The following is a 23856-nucleotide window of genomic DNA, read 5'->3' on the forward strand; positions in this document are numbered from 1 at the left end:
GAGAGTTTGACTAGTGTTTTCCTTTGTCAGTGTAAGGTTTGCAGTTTGTGCTTATAATACAGCAACTACAAGTAGTGACAATGCTGCTGTCACTGAGCTTAATGGGCTCTTCACGATATACTCTAATTTTACAGAAAGGATGGGTAAGGTTGGAATTTTTCTGTACAGTAGTTTCCATTTTTATATTTTTCTACTATATTACATACTGTTTGAGTTGTTTGTAGATGAACATCAAGATTCTCCTATTTCAGATGCAGCAGAGTTTGAGCAAATTGTGCAGTGAAGTTAAAATGTCAGTATTAAATGTCAGGTTATGGAGTAAGCCCTTCACAATCAAATAGCCACATCATACAGGGTGGATTCAATCAAGGAAGAGGCCAAAACAGACCAGAGCACAAGGCAGCTATGAGACACTTTGGGACTGTCATGACATGCTGTTATGCTCTCCTCCGAGCTAACAAGCTTTCAAATATGTCCAAATATACACCTTCAGTTTAAAAGGTCAAGCTCTCCTTGTGCTTCCATAAAGACTCCCTAGGAAACACACACACACACACACACACACACACACACACACACACACATATATATTTTTAACATGTGGGTCGGGGGTCGGTGGGGATTTACTCTGTTTTGGAGCCAGCCTCTAGTGGCTGCTCAACAAACTGCAGTCTTTGGCACTTTTGCATGGGCTTCACTTTGATATAGGACGGTCACAACCTTTTCTACCTTCAGCATTGACCCATAGAGCAACATTTCGACATTCTGGGAAATATGCTTATTTGCTTTCTTTCCGAGAGATAGAGGAGGAGTTTGATACCTGTCGGTTAAATATAAGAATACGGTAGTGGGTCTCTCCGTCCTGGATGTTTGGTGTGTTTTGTAATGCTTTCAGATAAGAATTTTTTTTATCACAAAACTCTGTGCTAAAATCCTATATCCTGTAAAAAGGTATAAAGTGAAACAAAGGTGTCAATCTTGTCAACATAATAGCAGAAATATGTTATGTTGAAATTCAACTGAAGCTGACTTAATCGTCTCTCCAGAGGTTAGAATGAGCAGCCGGTGCTCAAGGACAATTCATTACAAAAAAAAAAACATCAGTTGATAAAAAAATGTTTTAAATGTAGAATTTGAAATGCTCCGCTGCTCCCTTTCTTTCCAATTTGGCTCCACAACAAACCTCCTCTCCACAATCCTTTTTTACACTCGCTGCCTTTCATCAGGCAGAACTGCACAGCAGAAAGAGAGAGAGCTCAAATCAGACACAACGTTACTCTTTAGTGGGAAATTAAGCATGATTAAAGCACCATAACACATTTATGACCATTAAATATCTGTAGGGGGGGTCATAGCTTTGTTGATTAATACCATTAAATCGATTTCTACAGCAGATACTGTTATATCTGGCTTTTCAGAACTACTTTTATAAACCACATAATCTAGTGACACTGCAAAACACCTCCCACTTGCACTGTCAGTTCTCAGCAATTGAAAAGAACACTACGAGTGAGTGACAAGCCATTTCATCCTTGTCTGGAGCCAGAAAGGCAAACATATCACAGCAATTTCATTTTTCCGATATTCTCCTGTTCTCCACATATTTCCATTTGTTTCCCACTCTCACTAACGAGACAGTTATTGTCTGTGGGGAAATGCCATGGCATTGTTCGTGACAATTAGAAGCTGTAATGAAATGCAGTAAAACACGATGACAGGGCAACGGAGGCGGCACCAGAAACTGTCCTTGAGTGCTGAGGATCAGTTCTATCAGTGTGGTTTTGGTCTCTGCTGGTTGTGTATACCAGCAGAGAGTAGTTAAAGTTAATTCTATGTACATTTAAATAATACTGTTACTTGTGATATGAAAATCTGATGTGTTTGTAACAAATATCTCCAGAGGGCAAATATAGACCCATTGCTGTTGAAAATGCAACAAAATAGGCTTTAACTAATGCTGAGAAATATATTACAGCACAGTATGCAGCCATTCCTTAGCTTAAGTGTTACCAGGGTCTTTAAGGTCCAGTTTGTACGATTTATGGGCAATCTATTGGCAGATAGGATCAGTTGCGTTTTTGTGTTCGTAGTTCTTCTACACACTTTGCCACACAAGAGATCTTTTAGTTCTGCCAGCCTTAACAGATAACTTTTACAAACTATATTTTGTATACTTTGATTAACCCAGTCTTTAACTCTAAGGTCCACAAAACCTTGATTTGCATTGCTGAGTCATTTATCAAGCAAAATGCAAACATTTTTCAAGGTGTAGGTGATCAAATATGAGGATTTGCTATTTTATATTATTGAAAATTGTAGTTTGGAACTTTTCATGCAAGTCAAGCACCTTGTAAGGGGGTAAATCATGTGTTTCATTGCAATATGATATTATATCGATTCTTCAGACCACAATATCATATTTGCTGATATCACAAAGTCTGCCACGATGCAATTTAATTTCAATTCAATTCAGTACAGATGTTTGCTATTGTCCCTAACTGGAACGTCTGCAGGTGCCTCTACCAGGCCTGGCTGTGGCTGATACTAAGGAAGCTTCCAGTCCTTTTCTCTTGAGGTTTTGGGGGCACAGCTGACTGGAAAGTGATGCAAGTGGAGATCTAAGACACAACACAGGGGTTGAATCTCCAAGATGCTCTGGGAGTTTTTTGGATCCCCAGAACGAATTTATGAAAGAAAAACCTCATTCGAGCTGCTATGCTCGCCCTTTTCTGCCACTAGGCGAGAGGTGCTTTATCAAGTTTGCTTCCTAAAAGTAGTATTTGACAATCGTTTTGTCATTGAATCACCTCTGTGTCACCGATCTTTGTATAACAGTTTGTATAAATTACAAAAATGCACATACTAGGGCTCGTATGATATAAAAAATATTAGCACCCAGGAATGGGGTTAGCTGCGTAGACTTACGTAGGTTAGGTTTAGGCAAATAAACTAATGTAGGTAATGTTTCAAATGCTTACAAACAGTGCATGAGAACAGCCTGCTTTGTGCAGAGTAAATGACAGCTGATGTGTTTTTAGGATAGTACTGCTCTATAAAGAAAAGCTCCCCTTATATATTGCTTTTTAGCTTTTATTATTATTATTATTATTTATTTATTTATTTATTCTCACAAATATGGACTGACTTCCAAAAGTTCAATGAACTGTCATCAAGTCTTTGAAATGTGACAGTCAGCAGGGCTGTGCCTGGCAAGAATCAGGTGATACAATATGCATCATCATCATGGTTATGATTTGATATTCATGTGAAATACTGCGATAATGTAAGCAAGGGAATATATTGGGGTTTTCATTTTAAGAGCTGGCAGTGCATCTTTTATGACTATGTTTCATAGGCCTGTGTTCTCTGATATGTTGTTAAGTTGGAGAAGAAGAGTCCAATGGCAAAGATAGATTACATCACTGAGGGATCTAGTGGGCAAGGGTTTTAATGCAAGACACAAAATGAACCACTGCCACAACCTGTGCTTGTATACTCTCAATTAAACATTGATACAGCATCACAAAACATAATATCGTGATACTCAATTGTATTGATCTTTCCTTACACCCCTAATCATCAGTGATAATAAAGCACTTTCATGCTGCAGATGATCAGTGAATACTGCGAGTAGTTCTCATCAATACTTAATTTCTCTGACTGATAATATAGATCCAGTGTAATAGGCAGAGGTGGCATGGCTGTGTTTCTGTCAGTATCAGATAATGAGCACTGACACTCGATGTTCCCTTCTTTGCAGAGTGAGCTGCCGTGAATCCTGAGAGGAGAAGTCTCCCGACAGGAGACAAGATGGCGTCCAACAACACCCTGCGCAGCTACTCCATCATCCCATGTTTCATCTTTGTAGAGGTGAGAGGCCGAGTGTGAATTTTAATCCTGGTTTGAGGGATATGTATGAAGAGTCTGTGTGTGTGTGTGTGTGTGTGTGTGTGTGTGTGTGTGTGTGTGTGTGTGTGACAATTTAACCATTAGCAAATGACCTCCTCTGGTAAATTATACACAGCTAACCAGAGCGTTAAGTGTTGGAATGACTGGAAAGCAGAATGTGTGTGTAAGAATTGTTCTGCTCCTCCATATTTAATTACCATGTTGGCTGAAAGTCCTTAATCAGAGAGATGTCTCAGGACGCCCTGCATTAATCTCTCTCTCACCCTCTTTCACTCTCACACACACACACACACACACGCTGCTCTGATGAAACATCCTGCTTAACAGTCTCAGATGCATTTACACCTCTTCTTTTATCCCATGCCTTCTTCTTGATTGACTTTTGTGTCATATTTTCTGACAGCTTCGCACCATACAACTCTTTCACACTTTAAAGGAATTGTGCGGGTATGTCCTCCAAGATCAGTGAAAGTGACTTTTTTAAAAAATAATTTCCCCTTTGATTCATGATGTTCCCGCTACGTTTTTGGAGAAGCCTTGTGGGATATTTTCTATTTTTGTTGCATTTGTACTTGTTATGTAAGAATCACAGTACTTTTATGCACTTTCAGACACATTAACTTTGAAACCTGGAGTCACATTGCTTTTCTTGTGCTGCATTCAGACACCGTTGGAAATCATTTAAACCTTTGCACCCTGTAGTTTCTCTCAAAAACATGGGGAAAAAGGCAATGAGCAACTTTGTGAGAATTGCTCCACAAATAAAGAAATCAGTAGATTTAGATAATTCTAAAAAAAAATAACAATAATAGAAAAATATCAGGTAATAATAATAATAATAATGATAATAATAACAACAATCATAGCTTTATTTATGTATCACCTTTAAAAAAACTGAGTTTAACTGAGCAATTTTTTAAATTTTTGGTTTAGCTCCTTAAAATTTAACTTTGCACTTTTGCTCTGCATTACCCTCAACACATCAGGAATAACAGGAGCCAGGGAAATCAGTTTTTGACAGTTTAATATCAGGTACAAGCTCTTCTCAGAGTGACTGAGAAGCACTTCACCCTCCCGTGTTCACTCGAGAATGGTGATAGAAATCAGCTGAATACACTGGTACATGGTGCGATGCCGATTCTTATTTGTGTCTGTCAGAATAAGTGAGACATACATGCTATGATTGCCATATTTGAAATCCCACTCGTGTCAATTAAAGTGTCACTTGTACTCCCACAAAATATCGCCCTTTACAGCAACTGTTAACATAGAAAATGTTGTGGATACAGACACATTTTGAGCACCATCCTCATGTTAATTTTTTTTCTGTTAATTGTGACACAATTAATCATCACAAAGTGCTTCATCATCTAAAGACAGTCCTCCTGTTGGACAGCCTGTCATCATTGTACAGCAATTTGCTCATTTGCAGCTTTCAAGTGTCTTGGCTGGAGCTCAGCGTGAAATGCTCAGTTGGACATTGCTAATCATGGTTGTGCAGTGTGTTTAATTGGGATGTGTAACCACAGGGGGGTTAATGAGAACTGATTGGCGATATCTGCACATATTGATGACTCAAAGGTGGTTGTTGCTATGCTGATGTCAAAGCATTTTTTTCTGACTTACTATATAGAGCTAATAATCGGCATAGTTTGTACCCTGCTGTGCATTTGGAACCCCGTAAATAAGCATAAGCGATGGGTGAATTCCTTTATTACAGACTTTTTTTCTGTCTCTTTTCCATGGATCTGACATCCTGCATTTCAACAAAACTTTGCTCAGTTCAGACCAAAGATTATCAACAAGATAAAACTGTTTATTAATGTTGAGGGAGAGAGGGAGCGAGCCAGATCCTGTCTCATTTAAATTCCTGCAGCTTTTGACATATGTCGGTCTCTGTCCTCATGTTGTGTCCATGCCAAACGGTGGGTTGCACACACACTCATTGACAGATTAATTGCTGCCGGTTATTCTGTGGTGTATTTGTTTATGTTTTGGCCGTTTCATCACCACTAGATATGCACCTGTAAGCAAGTACCTCACTATAACTATCTTCATTCTATTTTTTTTACGAAGCTACACAAGATAGTGTGCTACAGAATAAACCCACAGAGCTGAAAATTAGAACAGAAGTAGATAAAGTCATTGCTATGGAAATGATATACTGCCTTGTCTAGTCGCACTTGTGTAAACTGGCAGGTTTTCAGAATGATGCAGACCGGCACATTGCAGAAAGTTGCAAGTTTCAACTCATCTGCTGTCACTATTTTGTCTGGACTGGGCTTAAAAGAACTAAATGTTATAGATATGATTTGGATCATGGAATTAAAGAAAATAATGTCAAACAGGACATAATGCTGGGATGTTGTTGCACCAAACACAGACATGTGAGCTTTTAAGAGGGAGCTGTTCTTTGACTACAGGAGACATTGCTATTAAATAGATTTGTTTGATGTCTGGATAAAACGGTCACAGATGCTGTATTTTTTTTTGACACTAAAAGTAAGTCATCCATGCTGACGTGCTGTGACATAACTTCTCCCAACCTTTCCTTCTCCCCATTGGCAATTTTTGTGTAAGCTAATTGGACGATGTGAAAATATAAACAATCGCAAGTAGATTTAAGTATGAACACTTCTTTTTCTGGTAAAACAGGAGAAACAACATAACCGAACTTCCTGATCATTCATCTCATTTGGAATTTGTGTGGAGTGTGACACTAAGTCAGTATGAGCCATCAGACTGCGAAATGTCGTCACTGTTTATGATGAAACCGTCTGCTAATTCGATTGATGGTCAGATTTTGTGTTAAAAATCAGTTTTGGAGACTTCACTGTTGCCATAGCAATATGTGCATCTTCAAAGTTGTTCATCACAGAATGAAGCAAATCAGCGGGCAGCAGTTATTGGTTATTGAAGAATCTCCACCAGGGTTTGGCTGTCTGTTGAAAAAATTAAAACCATTACAAGTTCCAGAAATGGCTGTGATATTACTGAATTAGTTCATATCACTGCAGAGGATGAGAGAAGGGGAAATGATGTTCACAAGTTTCATAAGGATGATGTCGTCAAGGTTGTCTCATCTATGGTTTGGAGAAGATAATTTTTCTTGCAAAAAATTCTTACCACATTGAGTTTGAAGGACATGAGGGAGATTCAGCTTATCAGCTGTTGACATTTATCCTCTTAAGCGTTACTGGGGGGGCTGGAGGATATCCCAGCAGACATTACGTGAAAGGTGAGGCACAGCCTGGACAGGTTGCCAGACTAACACAGGGCAGGTGGCTCAAATGTGGCTGGGAAATGCCGCAGCGGCGCGTAACAAACACTGCTGGGAAAGTTGAAATCAACTACAGTGAGTGTTTTTCTCCCCAGAGAAACAGGACTTTGAAGAAATGGGTGTTTGCCTTTTGACATCACAGTTTGTTGGAGAAATGGGCTTTTGGTCCAATGGGACATTTTTCGGCCTGATGTGGCTTTGGAATTTCGGGTCGCCGGAACAATAACATTGCATTGTCACCCAGCGCTGTGATATTAAAGTTTAAAATAACTTCACAAAAATGTTGATTTTTTTACATTAGAAAGTGTCCTTAAGGATCTTTTGGAGCAAAATACAGTGAAATTTTGTCTCAATATCACTGTCTCAGTATCCAAAAAATGCATCATGTTGTGTGTATTTTCTCCATGTTGCAGCAGAGGAGAGGCAGAGTGCTCTTGAGAGAGACACTGTAACAGCCCATTGAGTAGCAAGCTTTCTTTAATTTTCATGACTCTATTACACTTCCTCCCCCTCTTTTTCACGGACAGCTCTCAGAGGCATCACAACCACCTCCCTGTCTCACTCCTCCTGTCCCTGCTCTCTCTGTCTCTCTCTCTTTGATGTCTCTGTCACACCCTCACAGCCTTGTTTCTCTCTCGCCCCTCCTCCCCTCCATCCCTCCCCTCATCTCTTCCTGTATCTCACTGTGTCATAGGAGCTCTTCCTCCCTTTCACCTTCTTTATCCTCCTCTGTGTCGCTCCATCACTCTTTCCCTGCCCTATGTTTCATCTTTTTTTTGGCTGTCTTTTTCTTACTCACCCTGCCTGTCATGAACAGAGCAAGGGAGAGGGACAGTGCCATCACATGACCGAAACAAAGCCTCCTGATTGGAGTAGCTCCATAGCCAGAGGCAGCGTGACAGCGAAGATGCTTATTTATGGTGATATGTTTATTTAGTCATGTAACTTGTTGCTTTTTGGAAACCTCAAGACGATCATTCGCTGTTGCATTTGCCATTACTGTGAAAGACAAAACAGGATGAAAGGGAATAAAAATAGGATGAGCAGACTGGGATAAAGTGCAACAGGAAGACGGGACACAAGGGAGGCGAAGGAAAGATGAGCTGGGGAGGATGAGGAATCGTGGGAAGGAAGTGAAAGGTTGCAAAAATTATGAGAAATTAATTAAAAGGCAGAGCTGTGGAGGTGAGCAGTGAAGAATGAGGATAGCATAGATATATCCTGTCCCTCCCCTTGGATGAGATTATGTAACACACAGAGCCCCGGGCTTTCATTCATCTAACTAGGACCACTTCTCAGGTTTTGTGTACTGAAAGCGAGGGCCTTGTGAAGTCTTTTCAAAACACCAACCGCACCAAGCTGTAAGGAAATGAACCAATCTCTTGACTATCATTTGTGAAGATTTCCAACTGTCAACCTCAGAGATGATCTCCCTCTTTCATCTCGCTCAGATTCCTCCACCAGTATGGCGTAATCATGTTCTGGGCTGTCATTATTTCAAAAACAAAAAACCCATTCCTGCAGGGAGAGATTGTTTTTGATGTCGCTCCGTCTCTCTCTCTTGGCTGCACTGACGCAATATGATTTTTTAACTTGGGGGATTCTAAAACGGGGCTTTTATCTGGGGAATCGCATGTTAAATTTAGTTTTGGAACAGCGCACAGCCTAATTAAACCTGCTAGTTTTGATTACGTTTGGACAGGGAAGATGGCTGCAAGCTGTGAAGCCGGCAGCTGGAGATTTTGACTTTAGGCTGAGCAGAGGACAGGTAGTCATTTGTGTATGTTACAGCGATGATTTTGTCTTTTGAAATTGGGGGAATATTATCCCTTTGAAACCTGCACTGACATCACTTTCAAACAATGGACTGAGGCTAACAAAAAAATCTGAAAGGTCAGGCTGTGTGGCAGAGGTACAGGCGAAGGTCGGGCAAATTCCTTGTCATATTGAAAACAGAGCAGATGTCACTAACAGGTCACAGAAACAAGGGTTGAGCATGTGGCTTGAGAGTTGGTCATGAACACAAAACAATCTGGGACTTGCTAGAGGGAGACTGAGGCTTATATCCTGAGTGGCTTGATTGCAGTTGATTGTTTGCAGGTGATCACTCTGGCTGGGAGCAGCTCCTAATAGACACACCCTTTTTGATGAGGGAACTAGGCCGATGCCTATTTCCATGTTGCCCTCCATACCCATTCTCTTCTGTCCTTTTGCCTCTTTTCTGTCCTTTTTTCAGCTCTGTGTCAGCAATTTTTGTAGATTCCTCTTGGATGTGTGCTACCAGTGGTTTTGAACCTGGTTGCTACTTTTTAAATATAGTCCCAACCTGTGGGGGTACAGGCCCATGAAAGTCCCAACCACAGCTAAATAAGGAGAAAATAAGAAAATACAGGCAGAGGGCAGCGTATCTGCAGATAAATATTTCCACACACTTCTAGTGGGTCATAAGTGATGATTGAGGTTTGCACAGCATACCTATAAGACTAATGCCTAAAGACTAATTAATCTGCAAATGTGCAATGCTGTTTTAATCGAATTTGTGGCCACGTACTGCGTTTGTGTATGTGACCCATTAAGGCAGCAGAAGGAGATCTCATACTGCAGGCCCAGTTTAAGAATGGGATTGTTATGACTTTTGTTAAGTTTAAAAAATAGATAATAATGTGGTGATCTTGACTCAACAAAGTTTACTTTGAGTTAAACTTCACCTGAGGAAAGTATCTATAACATTACAGTCTTTAGAACTAGTTATATTCAATCCACACAGAGACAGGTGACCTTTATAGGAAGTGAGAAGTAGATAGAATAAGACACATACAATATAAATAACTGCATGTGGGGCTGAATGAAAAACAGGCATAAAAGTCTTTGCAGTCTGACCCAGACGTACCCTTGAATGGCATAAGATGCTGTATGTAACATAACAATGAGCCTGCATCAAGAAAAGGACGTCTTTGTTATACCTGGAATTTTTTTTATTTGAAACTATTTAATACAACAGTTAATAATTTCATTTTTGAGTAAAGACTGTAAAAGACAGACTCTAGTTTAACAGCTGATTATTCATTATTACACTCTAGCGTTTTGCATAGAAAAAACAGAAATGAGAAGCTGCCTCGTGTGTCACTTAAAGACAATTTTGACAACAGAAGTGTAGCATCATGGTCTAAATCCGGGCAAGCCAGACTAAGATGCCCATTTCTGTCAGTCTCTTTTTCCAGTCTACTAACACAACATGACAGTGAAATGAAAATCTAGGACTTGGTGTAGGATTTATATAACGTTTTCCTGGTTGTTTTCAGGGTGTGAAGGAGGAGATGGGCGGTGGGACTGACAGTAAAAAGATTGCAAAGTGGAGGAGACGTGGAAGGGAAGAGACTGGGAGCGCAGGGGAGTGATGGATAAAAATTTAATTGGGTTTGGGGTTTTATTATGATTAAATTGGCTGCGTAGAAAGCAATTACAATCATAGAACTAACGAATATTGCAAAGTGGTTACAAATCTGTCAGAAAAGCAAACATACAGTAACTCGGTCATGACTAAACCTATAGGCTATGGTACTATGGTAACACCCCCAAAGCCAGTATGGGGGACGGGCTATCACACCTTTGGAACAGTACGTACACATCCAGCATGCACAGAGCATATTAGCATTCATTTGGAGTCATGTCTCTGTCCACCTGATAAAAATAAGTTTAATATTCACTCTCCTTTCAGCTCTGGTTTGATCTGCACCAACTGCTTAAGGAAATATTTGGTTCTTTAGCTGCTAAATGCTCCTCTACTAGCCTGCTTGGACCTGATATTAGCATGCATTATGGGTGATCAGATAACAAGTGGACGGCGCTAAATACAAGTGTAAATAACCACCACAAGTGGTCTGCTGGCGATGCATGATAGACATGTGTGTACAGCGATGTGTCTTGGCTATTCACTTGTGTTCGGATCACTAAAAATGCATGTCAGTACCAGGTCTAAAGAGGCTCTAAGTTCACCAGATAGCTGATAACTCTGTCTGCATTTGGTGTTAGGTAGCAAACAGTGGATTAACCAGAGCATTTTTGCAGAAAATGTCTTCCTGGTGTAGCTGAAAACAAACTTGCTGAGAGCAGTCAATCAAGTCATCCCCAGTAAGTTTGTGATAATATGCTTAAAAATGCTATAAATGAGCTGAGGGGAAATGCAGAATCGGATGATGATTCTCTGTGGGTATGAGCAACCTCTGTATCGTCACAAGCAGTCATGTGATCCAGTTTTAATTTGAAAATATTGATCAGTGCAGTTTCAAGGTTGAGAAAGTTGGAGATTTATCTTTGTTAGAGGCGTAAGTAATTGATTTGTAATGGTGGCAGTAGGTAATTCTTGTCCACTCCTCTGAAGTGATACACTTACCCAAAAGGCACTGAGAAATGTAGCATGTTAGCACTCAACAGCGAGGCTGCACCAAAATGCCCTGCCAGAGTCTCTGGTAAAAGAAGTGAATTGTACCCTCCAAGTGAGGAAGATAATGGCGTGCTGCAGTATCTTTGTATAACCATTTTACGACAGCCAGTCTCGTCAGTCTGCCCTTCACACAGCTAATGCAGCATGACGCCGGCTGGGGAGTGAATATAATGGAGACACAAGTTATGCTTTACAGAGAAAGGGACACTTGTCCAGGTGTAGAACTGTCACGAAAAAAAGCCAGCTCATAAAAAAATTACAGAAATGGCCACCGGCCTTCAGTGATTACACTGCACCATTATTTTCATTTCAGTAGTGTTGGCCAGAGGTGGAGGAAGCACTCATATCTTTTACTTTAAAGAATTAGCAATGCTACAATGTAAAAATACATTTAAAGTAACAAAAAAGTGCTTATTGTGCAGAATGTCCCATGCTCTTTTCAAAGCAAGACCCTATTGACAAAAGCAGTAATTTGACGTCACTGAACACTGGAGCTGCTGGTCCACAGCGGCCTTGATTAGTTTATTTGTGTTATGGTGTGATTTTTATTGTTTTAAAGGGTTTGATCAGATAATCAGAGTCATACAATAACACAAACAAACTGACTGATCAAGGGAATGGTAGACCAGCAGCTCCCATGTTGAATGAGATAAAATTACTGATTTTGTCAATAGAGACTGGCTCTGAAGAGAGCATCGATGGGTTTTACTTTTAGTTCACTTCCAGTTGGAAAAGGCCATCTTTATATTTGGGAATTACTGAGCATGACTGGATAAATGAGACTTGGATTATACTCTGTGTGAGTTATGTGAGAGTTTGTAAATGGATAGTTTAATACAGTTTTGCTGTTGTTAAACGTAGATCCCTATGACTTTAATTCTCAGTTTATGGATTCTTTATTCACCATGGAGGCATGCGAGAAAAACAAAATTTTCTTGACAAAATCAATGCAACATTATGTGAGTAACTGATATATATATATATTATCATTTATGGTGTGAAGTATTCTTTTAAGAGGTTACAAAATAAATGTAGTACCTCAAAATTACATTTAAGTACAGTGCTTGAGTAAATTAAGTATATATTGACCTGACTCAGAACCAAGTGAGGTCTGTTACAGACAACAGGACGGACGAGAGAAGAGGAGAGTAAGATCACGCTGAACAAGCTCAAATTGCTTGTCTCTTGTGGCCTGTTTTGGTAATTTGCTACAGCCCAATGACTCTCATCACATCTAATAGCTCACTGCTTGTTTACGGCTCTCTCTGATTTATAGTTTGGAGAAGTAGATGGAGGCGGGGTGAGTGATAGAGGAAATATAAGTTTTATAGAGATCTAGAAGAGAGAGTGTGATTGGGATGAATGCAGGAGTGTAGAAATGGTTCAAGGGCATCTCGATCTTCCCCACAAGCTCATTGCTTTGCACCAATAGCCTTAACTTCTCAGGCTGAACCCAGGCTGGTTAATGCATACAAATGTGGTTGTGATTCAGCTCGAGGCAAGCTTTGGTATTTTTTTAAAATGCAAATGAGGTAAAGGTCAAATTAAATGAAATCACAGTAATAACAAAGTTCAACATGTGTACTCTAGTGTACACCCTCTTATTAATCTATCCAAGCCGTTTCAGGTATTTCCTTGTAAACCTGACATCCGTAGGTATGTGATCCCACAAGGTATTAACATGGCATTTCTGCAAGCGTAGGTATTTACATATTTTCAGAGGAGACCTATGAATAATGTTTTAGCCGATTACCGTGCTGCAGCGTGTTTGTGGAACAACATAGAATTAGGAAATTATCCCATATCTGTCTGTCTCTGTGATTTGGATGCTGTTTGTTGACAAGTAGCTTAAGGATGAAGGAGCGAGAGGATTTTTTTGATCAATTTGAAAACTTGTGTTCATTTGAGTGGCTTCACTTTGCTGTATGCTGTTATAAATATAGCCATGATCTGGCAAATTCGTGTGCAACCACGGATTATAGTTCCTCAGACCGGTCCTTGCTGATGCATGTCAAGTGTGTAAAAATGTTCTCCATGGCAGGGTACCTTTGTTATAACAGGAGAAAGAAAAAAATATTGCTAACTAGCTCAGTGTTATTCAGAAGTTGGCATAGAAACTGATAAAGCACACCACGCACACATACACACACACTCACACACACACACACACACAAACACACACACACCTGGACATCTCCGCATGGCCATCTGTCACAAGTGTAGATCTGCCAACATTTCTCTCCTCTCCTCTGTAATCACAGTCGTGTTCTTGCCTTCACAGTCTGAACACCACCGACCATATTGTCCAGTCTGGTTCAAACTCCCTCCGTTTATTACAGAGGATAATATTTTTGCATTTGCAACTTGTCCGTTTAGTTAATTGGTAAAGGCTTATTGCTGCAATTCGTTGAAACAGCTCTAGTGTTTCACTTTTGTTGCAGTGTCTGACTCAAGACAGCCATGAGCTGTTTACCATTTGCTGCTGCAAGGGAAATGCATTTTAGGAATCATACGTCAGTGTATATTGTAACATACAACAAAAGTGCTATACAAGCCTAAATGTGGTGGCTTTTTACCCAAGCATGAGGATATCAAACAAAAAGTACACGGGCTCAAGTGCACAGGATGCATCTGTGATTGACAGCTGATCTGACTGATCTGTTTCAACTATAACATTTGTGTAAACTGAAAATGCACAGAAACTCTTACATAATGGTAATAATTTAACTTTCACAGAGGTAACTAAAAACTACTGCTTAAGATGATGTCAGTGGCCTGTTCAATTATCACCTGTAATCACTGGCTTGACAAGTTAAGAGGATGTCAATTTAAAAAAGGGAAGCTTTCCTAAAATGTTGGACATGATTTACGTGATTAATTGACAGTTGATGAATGGCTTGAAAAAGTGAGCTGCTACAAGTGTTAGGTAGTTCCAGGTACTCTCGAAAGACTACAAAAGTATGTGTTACTGTAACACCTTAATCTGTCTCGCCCTTAACCCTGGTCAGTACTCCAAACCAGTCTGAAATAGAGCTTGTGAGGTGTCATCACTGTTAGAAGACGGCGCTCTTATTAGTATAGTAGCTGATTCTAATGTTAAGGGAGTTGTATATGAAATCAGAGCATTTATATTGTGGCAAACCACAGTTGTCTATGTTTAAATATAGTTTGGGAATGTCAGAAACAAAATAAAACTCACCAATACAGTTTTAGTTAGTCAATGTTCCAAAAATCACCAACTCTGGTTTGGTCAGAAGATGTGAAAATGGGCTGGCTCTTTACACGCTGTTTTCCCTGTTGTCTAGTTGTTTTTTTACTCGTCCTTTAACGTCATCCCCACCACTCGCAGTCGCTATCTTTGTTAGTGCAGCTGCCTGTTGCACCAGCAGAGACTGATCTCTGGTGGTGCATGCTGTGCACTACATCACCTCAGTATTTCTGTCTCTTTTGAATAGAAGAAGTGTCTCTATTTAATTTTATTAGAAATCATACTATCAGAATTTTGGAATACTCTGGTATACTGTAGTACTGTGACTCTGCCGAAGCCGAGTGTGTGCCACAGTATATAGAGTAAATATTTGGTAGCACTAAAATTTATTTGAATAGCATGGATATCTTTTGCCATGGTTGGGATGCTGAACATTATGAATCTACTTTTGAGGTTATACTATCTTTTATTTGTTTATTTTTATGAGGTGTAAGCCTATATGACAATATATCAACAGGGGTCACTGAATTTTTTTAAGTGAAAGTCCACAACTCACAGTGGATGCATAAAAACAATTAAACACACTTGTTTTATTTCTTTGTTGTTTTAAACCACACTTGGCTCTTTGTAAGATATGATCAGTGAAATGTGTAACTTCAGATAGACATTTACACCAAACCCAACTCTTGATGCACAAAGTGTTCTCACAAAAACAGTCATAATCAGTGTTCTAGTTAGCAGAGGATGTTTAAAAATTAAAATAGTCCCAGCAGATTATGGAATATAGTCCTTGTACTGTATACAAAACAACCAAAGATGTGTGTCGTCCTTGTTTAGATACGATATGGCTCCGTCTGCAGTAGTATTGTGACACCTGGTGTTGGAGAAAAGAATTACAGATGGCTGGTTTGGCTGTGTATCAAAAATCAGGAAGCATTAAGAACACTATTATTACTTCTATAAATAAAAACGCTTTTTTTCAACAAACAAATGTGAAAGGATAGTTAGACAAGAAAGCTTTTAAGACTTGTCTTATTTGTTTGTAACAATCTACATCATGATATATTGTTAATTCTGTTCTTTTTTTCACATTTCATATTTTCGGTGTGATCACATGGAGCTGAGTAGATCTTACTCTGCTACTCTAATGTTAGCTTTACATGACTAATGTCTACATTTATTGGCAGTACCCACTTCTGACTAAGATCTCCCACTCATTCCACTTCTGGTGACATTATAGGACCTTTCTTCCAACTGGCTGCCTCTTTAGTTTTAAAATAAAGACAAACACACTCATCACTTTCCTTTGATATTAAAACACAGCACTTCGCCAGCTTGTTGGCTAGATTGGCTGCAGTATCGGCACATTAGTGGCTGAATGACACAAATGCAGATGACTAAGAATACCATATATATATCTAAAAAAAAAAAAAAGAAAAAAAAAGAAAAAAGGACTGCCTGAAGCCGATTCTGGAAAGAGAGCGAAAAGAGGCCAGAGACAAAAGATGATGTTAGAGGGATAAAAGGATGAGGGGGTGAGGGAGGAGAGGAGGTGGTAAGTGATGGTGGAGCTGGTGGTGGTGGTGATGGTGGCGGGGGGGCTTGTGCTCAACGAGCAAGTAAAAGAGAGAGAGAGCGAGAGAGGAAAAGAGATGGTTTTAGAGGATTTATGCGGTTGTTTTGTATTAAAAACCTGTTAGACACGTCACAGCTGAGAGAGGAGCGGAGTGATGTTCAGGGATCAGCTACAAAACAACTCATTTAAGGACTTTTGAACATTGAAAACTAAATCAAGGAGGACAGCCTTCACTGCCCTGGATATACAACTAACAAGCCTCCCTTTCCCCCTTCTTGTTCTTCTTCTTCTCCTCTTCTTTTTCAACTTTCTCTACTCTCTTGCTCTGTCTTGCTCCGACATGTTTTTCTTCCAGCTCGTCATCATGTCCGGCACGGTGTTGTTGGCCTACTACATGGAGTGCACGGACCTGTTCAGCGTGCATGTGCAGGGGTTCTTCTGCAATGATGCTGAGCTGATGAAGCCGTACCCTGGCACGGAGGAGTCCAGCTTTGTCCCCCCTCTCATCCTGTACTGCGTTGTTGCTGCTGCTCCCACTGCTATAGTGAGTAAAAAAAACAAACATTTTATGTGTATTTTACTGCAGTGTTTAAAACCTAGCGAGTGTGAAAAGCAGTAATCACATGTGGCATGAATGTGTTTATGCAGACTCTTTATCTGATTTGTTCTTTTATGAGCTACAACCACCAAAAATATGAAAAAAATCTAAGTATTTCACTAAGTATCATAATGTAGGTAGACTAAATTTACAATTAACATATCCCACATACTTATCTAAATATGATATATCTTGGTGACAGCAGTTGTGAGTGCACGTACATTACTTCAGTGTTGAATATTGTAAGTTTACTTCAATAAATAGGCCATCTATCTACAGAGTAGAAATATGTTATCCGTTTGTGATCTACTGCAATTGTCTATCTTTCCTCGGTAAATTCCATTTTCTCAGCCAAAATATGGAAGAAAATGTCACAGCAAACTGTCTGACTGAACACCGTTTTGATTTTTTTTGTAAATCTGATAAGTTTGGTACCAATTTCACACGCTGAACTGTTGAATCTCAGTTTTGAACTTCATGCAGCATCTCTTAAACATAATATTTGCTGTGTTGCACGGCAAAACGTCATACCTAGTGCATCAGTGGAGTGTAGAGTCACGCTGTACAAGGAGCAGTGAATGTGGGCTGCATATGAGGACCAAATGTTTTCTTGGACTATGATGTGATTTCTTAAACAGTAGGTCCATGGAGGCGCTCAGTCATCCAGGCCACAGAGTAGCTCCCAGTAGCTAGAAGGAGAGCGAATTTTCAGTTGTGGGTTGTTTTACTACTCATCACGATTCCTTTAGTTCTGCTGAAAGAAAGAGACCCATGCGTCGGGGAAACTTCAGCATCCACAATACGTACAGTTGACTCAGAGCCTATAAGTAGAATGTAACTAATGTCACTGTCCTTTCTGAGGCAGCAACTAACAATTATTTTCATTTTTGATTAATCTTATGATTATTTCTCAATTAATCAATAATATTTGAAAAAAAAGAGAATTGTGAAAAATATAAAGAAGCCCAATATGATGTCCTCAAATGTCCCATTCTGTCCACAACCCAAAAATATTATGTACTCTTTACATGTAAAAATGAGGTGGTGGTGTGGTTGAGGACTGTCTTTATCAAATGAAACTCAAAAAAAAAATAAATAAAAAATAAAAAAACACTGGCAAAACAAATGCATTTGAGAAGATGTAATTAAAGAATTTTGACTTACTCTACCTACCTGAAATACTCAAACTAATTAATCAATTATCAAGTGAGTTGTCTATTGATTTAATAGCTGACATCTCACTGATAAATCTTTTCAGATCACATCATTTCTCAGCTGTTGTTGAATAGAAAAAATCAAATATTAAATACATACAACACACTAACTCTTCAGCAACTTATGTAGAGTATTCACATTGAAAAAAAGACAAAATAAAGTAAACTCAAGCCAAAGTGTCCATAAATATGGTTGATTTTTCAGTGTGTTGTTTTCCCAAAATGCAATGCATATCTCTTTTTAAATGTATTTTTTAAACAAATTTTCAAGCAATTTTCTCGTACTTTTTGCAATTTTTCTTCTTCTGTTCATTGCCCTCTTCTTATGATTTTGAAAGAAATAAACAATGACAATTGGTATGTAGCACATGCTGTGTAGGATTAGTATGTACAGCTGCATTGATTTGGGACAAGCATTCATATTGACGTGACATTGCAGGAAAACAACAGCTAAGCTCAATGGGCTTTTTTCACAGCAGATATTTATACTTGCCACAGCAGGAAGCACAGGTGTAATTAAAACTGTTAACGACGGCTCAGTGAACCAGCAGCCCTCATTAATGTTATTAATTACACCTGTGGTACCTGCCTGACATTTGCAAATATCTCAGAAGGAAAATATCTGTTAAAATCATTTTTCTGAACACTTCATGACCAAGAAATTTAAGTTTTGTTCAAGCTGTTTTTTGTAAATCTGAGTGACAAAAAAAGGGCGAAGGCAACATGTGCTTTGCTGATTTTAACTCTTCATACTGTAGTAGCAACAAGCTGCCACCAGGTGTCAGTTTAGCTCCATGTTCTTCGACTCCAGCGGCACACCAGACCGGGCACCATATGCCTCTATGCCCCTGGGTCAGTTCATTATTAAACCTGTGTCAGAGATTTTTTCGAACACCTCCTGAAGAGTGTTTGCATGTGTCTGTTTAATATAATTCATTTTTTTCATGTTTGAAACGGGCCATATGTGATGGAAAGAAAGCATCAACCCCAGAATACAGATAGAGTTTGGTTCGGTGTGTTTGAAATAGCTGGCGCTTCATGGTCAGACCCAGGCCTCAGCATATCATAGAATCATGCAGTGCATTAATGAATCAAGTATGCGGTGGAAAATACTATGGTAACAAAAAATACTCTATTTTAAAGGTTTAAGTTGGCAGGTGTTGACCGTAAAGGTGGTTTGATACTCACTAAAGTATTCAAGCAAAAATCCTATTCACCTAAATTATACAATTGACCATTCTTGTCCTTTTTGGGACGTCCATTATTACATTATTATGTTTTGGTTCATTTAATTCAATAAATTTAACCTTACTTGAGAAGTCCCATCCACTGCTGTTAGATGTGTAAGTGTGCAACAATGGACCGTTTTCACAGCACACATTTTGACTTGTCATTGTAACAAAAGCACAGGTGAAATTGATAACATTAACGATGGCTCAGGTCAATAAGTGTCTCAGAAAGCTTTTCTAGTGAGCAAGCATGCACAATACCAGAGCATCCTCTTAGCTATCAATAACATTATTGAATACACCTGTGCTTTTCCTACTATTATATGTCATAATGACTGCAGTAAAAAGGGTCTATTATAATAATATAATAATATAAAATATTGAACAGATGAATGTTATGAAACCATTGTAATTCACCAATATCTAAAGAATACAGTACTGTATAGTTGCCAATTAACTGCAGCCAAAGCGGGATAAGTCCATTAGACATTATGACTAAACCAGCAATTTTTTTTAAATATATTTTTTTTACGATTTTTGTGAACCAGTCAGATCTTTTTTGTTAAATCTGTTGTTTCTCATCAGCTGTCTTATCCAGATCAATTTTTTCATTGTGTGTACTGTGTATTGTTACTTTGACCACTGTGTTTAACACAAGTGAATAGGGTAACACTTTTTACTTTCATGTTGATGACTTATATTGAGACAATTATTTTTTGTATAACACATTTTCATAAATTCTATCTTAAAATACACCATGATGATGCATTGTATGATGCATTATCTAAGTAAATATGCACTAGCTTACATACATTTCAAAATAGAAATCTGAACATTGGATAATGGCAGGTTCAAAGTTTTTGTTAAATTTATTTGACATACCAGAGTCAAAGGTTTTTACTGAGGGATTTTTTCAATATTTCTTTTATCACTGATAATAATAATGATGATAATAATAATAATAATAATAATAATAATGATAATACAGGAATATAACAAGAATCTGAACTAAAATTACCACTTAAATATGTGTTTTGGACATTTGCTTTCCACTAGTTTGAAAGAAGACATGTTATGAAAGTGAAACCAAACCTCAAATCTCAAAATTGTCCATTTCAGGTTTTCACCTAGGCTTCCTCCCCTTAAGTCAGGTTTTGAAAATTATGTCTACAAGATTGCAGCATTTGTTTCCTGAATTAATAGCATTACACAATGACATGATTTCCTGATGTGCTCTTTCTAAAAGAGAGGGAATGTTTAGGATATCAACATAAAGAGTCCCAAATCTCAGACATAAGCAGGTCCCAATCAAATGTGCCATTACAGCCACATCACGCACACTTATCTGTGGTGTGAAATGAACCTTTCCTATTCTTACACTATCATTTTATGAACTGTATACTGTAAGCAGGATTTTTAAATGTAGTTATAACAGACTTCTTCAGTAACCTCTGAACCACTGGAGTATGTCTTAATTTGTTGATGTCATTATGAAATGGTGTAATTTGGTGTGTCTTTCTTGGTCGAGTAAGTTATGTTCAATCGAATGCTTCACGGCAAATCTAAAATTTAGTTTAAACTGTGGAGAGCCATGAAAAGGCTTTTAGCAGTGCACTGTAGTATGTGTCCCATTTTATATCCCAGGTCCCTCTCCAAACAGACATCTTCCTTTTCTATTACAATTTCAAGAGGCACTTAATCTGGGATGTGATCATAAAAGATGTCTGGTTTCTGGACACACGCCATGCATTTATTTGTAATGAGATATTACCGTTCTGCTGCCTCTTTGTGTCTCCCGCTTTTTGTGTTTATTATCTGGGACACTTCGTTCTTTGCTCTCGGGCTCTAAACATTGAGTGCAGTTGCTGGTGTGTTAGTCTGAAGTAAAACCTGAATTATTGTCACTTTTATTGAACAAGTAAAGCACGTCCTGTAGCTCGCATTCCCTCCTCTGAGCTAATTGGTGTGCAGACGCATCAGCAGTCCGAAGTGTTACACACCTACACACTCTGACATACACAATAGAATGAAATAAATTAGTTTAAAATCCGGAAGAGTGCTCTGATTGGCCAGGAAATGTGACAGACAGTATTATTCACAGCTGATTTGGTTGGAGTGCATCTGTGTGCGGTTTTGACAGACTCTTCTGCACTGATTAACTTCACAAAGAAAGAAAAGAAAATATAATTAAAGACTGACTGAAAAATAACTTTTTTCTTTATTTTTCATGTGTTAAATGTCTTTTACGGATGCACAATTTAAGTTTTTGTGTTTCTATTTTTATGTAAAACTCATTAAATCCAAATCCTTTCTTCCTTTTTCCTCCTTGTGTCTGATCACACACCCCTCCTCACTGAGTGCTGTGTCAGCTGTTCAACTTTTGTTTAACACTGCTGGTCGTCTCCCGTATTTCAGTCTCTTCTCTCTCTCTCTCTCTCTCATTGGCCTATATGTGGCCTTCATCTCTATCCATCCGCATGCTATCCCAAACTTTTTAATTGTGCCCTTTGAGAGTGCTGTGTCAGGTGCTAACATTGTGCTTCACACTGTACATCGCTCTGTCGCCGCATGCGTCATAAACTAGAGAAGCAGCCAATCAGAATTAATGATGACAGGACTGGGATGTTGGCCAATTAGCAAAGAGGCAGTAATTTATTCAGTGTTCCACATGGGCGGACCAATGGGAGGCTGTGGAGGTTAGAGAGGTCGTATTCATACAACGGTCGGTAAACCTGTTCAGCCATGGAGGGGCATCAGATAGTTGATCCTTCATCCTCAACATAATGAAAACGTGGTGTTGTTATCGTCTGTCAAGTGTGGATCCAACAGAAACAGGTGGCTGACTAATGTTAGGTACCGAGCTAACCACCGTGACTGAATGAAGAAGCTTCTTAAGATGAACTCTCTCTAAAGAGCAACATCAGTGAAGGATGGTGTTGAAGTTTAAGAACTCCAATGCATTTTTTCCATACTAGTTAAGGTCCTTTATGGCTAATTTTACTTACTGTGTGTATTGGTAGCAATACTGAAAATAATTGACTCATTAGAAAGACATTAAAAGAGCATTAATTGATTTTTATTCTACTTCAGGGAAGCATAACAAGCTGTAAACACAATAACTTTACATTCAGGGAATGTGTCAATGTAGATGTAGACATGGAGCAGCATTAGCATTTAGGCTTTGGCAGTATCAAGGAATTATGGTATACCAGGGTATTTAAAAAATCTAAAGGTATGGATTTCAATAACATCAAAAATACAGATGCAGTTAGTCTCTACTGTTCAAACAGACAGCTTAGCTAAGAAAAATGGTGACTGCGAGTGCTGGGGATAACATAAAAGGGACAAGTAAAAAAGAAAAAATACGCTAATTGCATAGTAGAAACAAAGTATTGTAGGTGAGACAATGACATACATGCCACAAAGACTGTCATCACTAGCAGCTCAGCTTTTATGTTTATTTATGATTTTTTTACAACATTTATAAAACCCTCATAAAACCCGCCGAAAAAACGACCGGGACATGAGGTCTACTCGGCAAGCAGCTTATTAGTCATTACCTGTACTTACGTTTATTGCAAAACAACGCCCTCTAGTGGCTGTAGTAATTATATCAGGAGCAGGCGAGGAATTTAAGTGATGTAGCATAAAAAGCAACAAAGTCTGCTGAGTGTTGTTCAAATATGAAAAAGGCCCTGTTGAGTGGTGGAAAGGGTCAAACAAACACAGGACTTTTACCTGGTAGAGCTTTTTTTGTCCATAAGTCAATGTTGACTTATTTTAATAACAACATAGCTTACTATGTAAGTATGTGTAGCATGCTACACGAGTTACACGTGTGACATGTTGTACACAATGTATGTCATATGACATACATCTAGTCATGTTAGTGACAAAAGTACTTATATAATGCCAAATCATGATGTCCTTACCCTAACCATGTACTTTTGTTGCATAAACCTAACCATGCAGTTTTTAAGTGGAACTCCAACTGTTTCATGAAGTTAAGGAAGTGTTTAAAACTTTGACTATTTGAACAGTGATGTGTGTTGTTTTGAGGATGGCCATGTAAGTCATTTTGGAAGTCAGTGGATATTGACCTTTTCTGTCATTTGTCCTTGTCCTTTTGGGGAAATTTTTAGTCAGCTACTACATTGTTCTACTAACGTGTTACATATTTCCACATGAACCTTATTCATACTAGATTACTAAGACTTGTTTTTATTAAAAATTGAAAAGATTATCACACATATTTAACAGATTGTAAACTGTAACATTGAAGACAAGTTTTCTGCTGCCTCAGGCTGCTTGATTATTTTTCAAAAATCTCTACTTTTGGCAGTCAGTATGATGGAACGAACCACTCCATGAATCATTTATGCTTCTCCACAGGGGCTG

The 23856-nt window shown here is 38.7% G+C and overlaps 1 protein-coding gene and 1 long non-coding RNA gene across 5 annotated transcripts in view; one reads left to right on the forward strand and one right to left on the reverse strand.

The window, feature by feature from the left end:
- Positions 1-23856, forward strand: part of plppr1 (phospholipid phosphatase related 1) — a 56842-nt gene that overhangs the window by 14256 nt on the left and 18730 nt on the right. For both annotated transcript variants that reach the window (XM_042509927.2, XM_042509925.2), the window contains exons 2-3: positions 3761-3870; positions 16773-16961. In XM_042509927.2, the coding sequence (XP_042365861.1) occupies positions 3811-3870; positions 16773-16961 (249 nt within the window). In that variant the 5' untranslated portion in view covers positions 3761-3810. The remainder of the gene's footprint in view (positions 1-3760; positions 3871-16772; positions 16962-23856) is intronic.
- LOC121960278 (uncharacterized) lies at positions 16823-19629 on the reverse strand. Of its 3 annotated transcripts, none has more exons than XR_015775118.1 (3): positions 19542-19629; positions 17547-17769; positions 16823-16956 (listed from the first exon to the last, which is right to left on the reverse strand). It is a non-coding gene; the product is annotated as an uncharacterized LOC121960278 (long non-coding RNA). The 3 variants fall into 3 exon arrangements; XR_006106953.2 differs by having other exon boundaries at positions 17547-17766; positions 19542-19601; XR_006106954.2 differs by having other exon boundaries at positions 17547-17704; positions 19542-19600.

Source organism: Plectropomus leopardus, chromosome 20 (assembly GCF_026936395.1).
Source record: "Plectropomus leopardus strain MGB_pleo_1.0 chromosome 20, ASM2693639v1, whole genome shotgun sequence".
Taxonomy (NCBI): Eukaryota; Metazoa; Chordata; class Actinopteri; order Perciformes; family Serranidae; genus Plectropomus; species Plectropomus leopardus.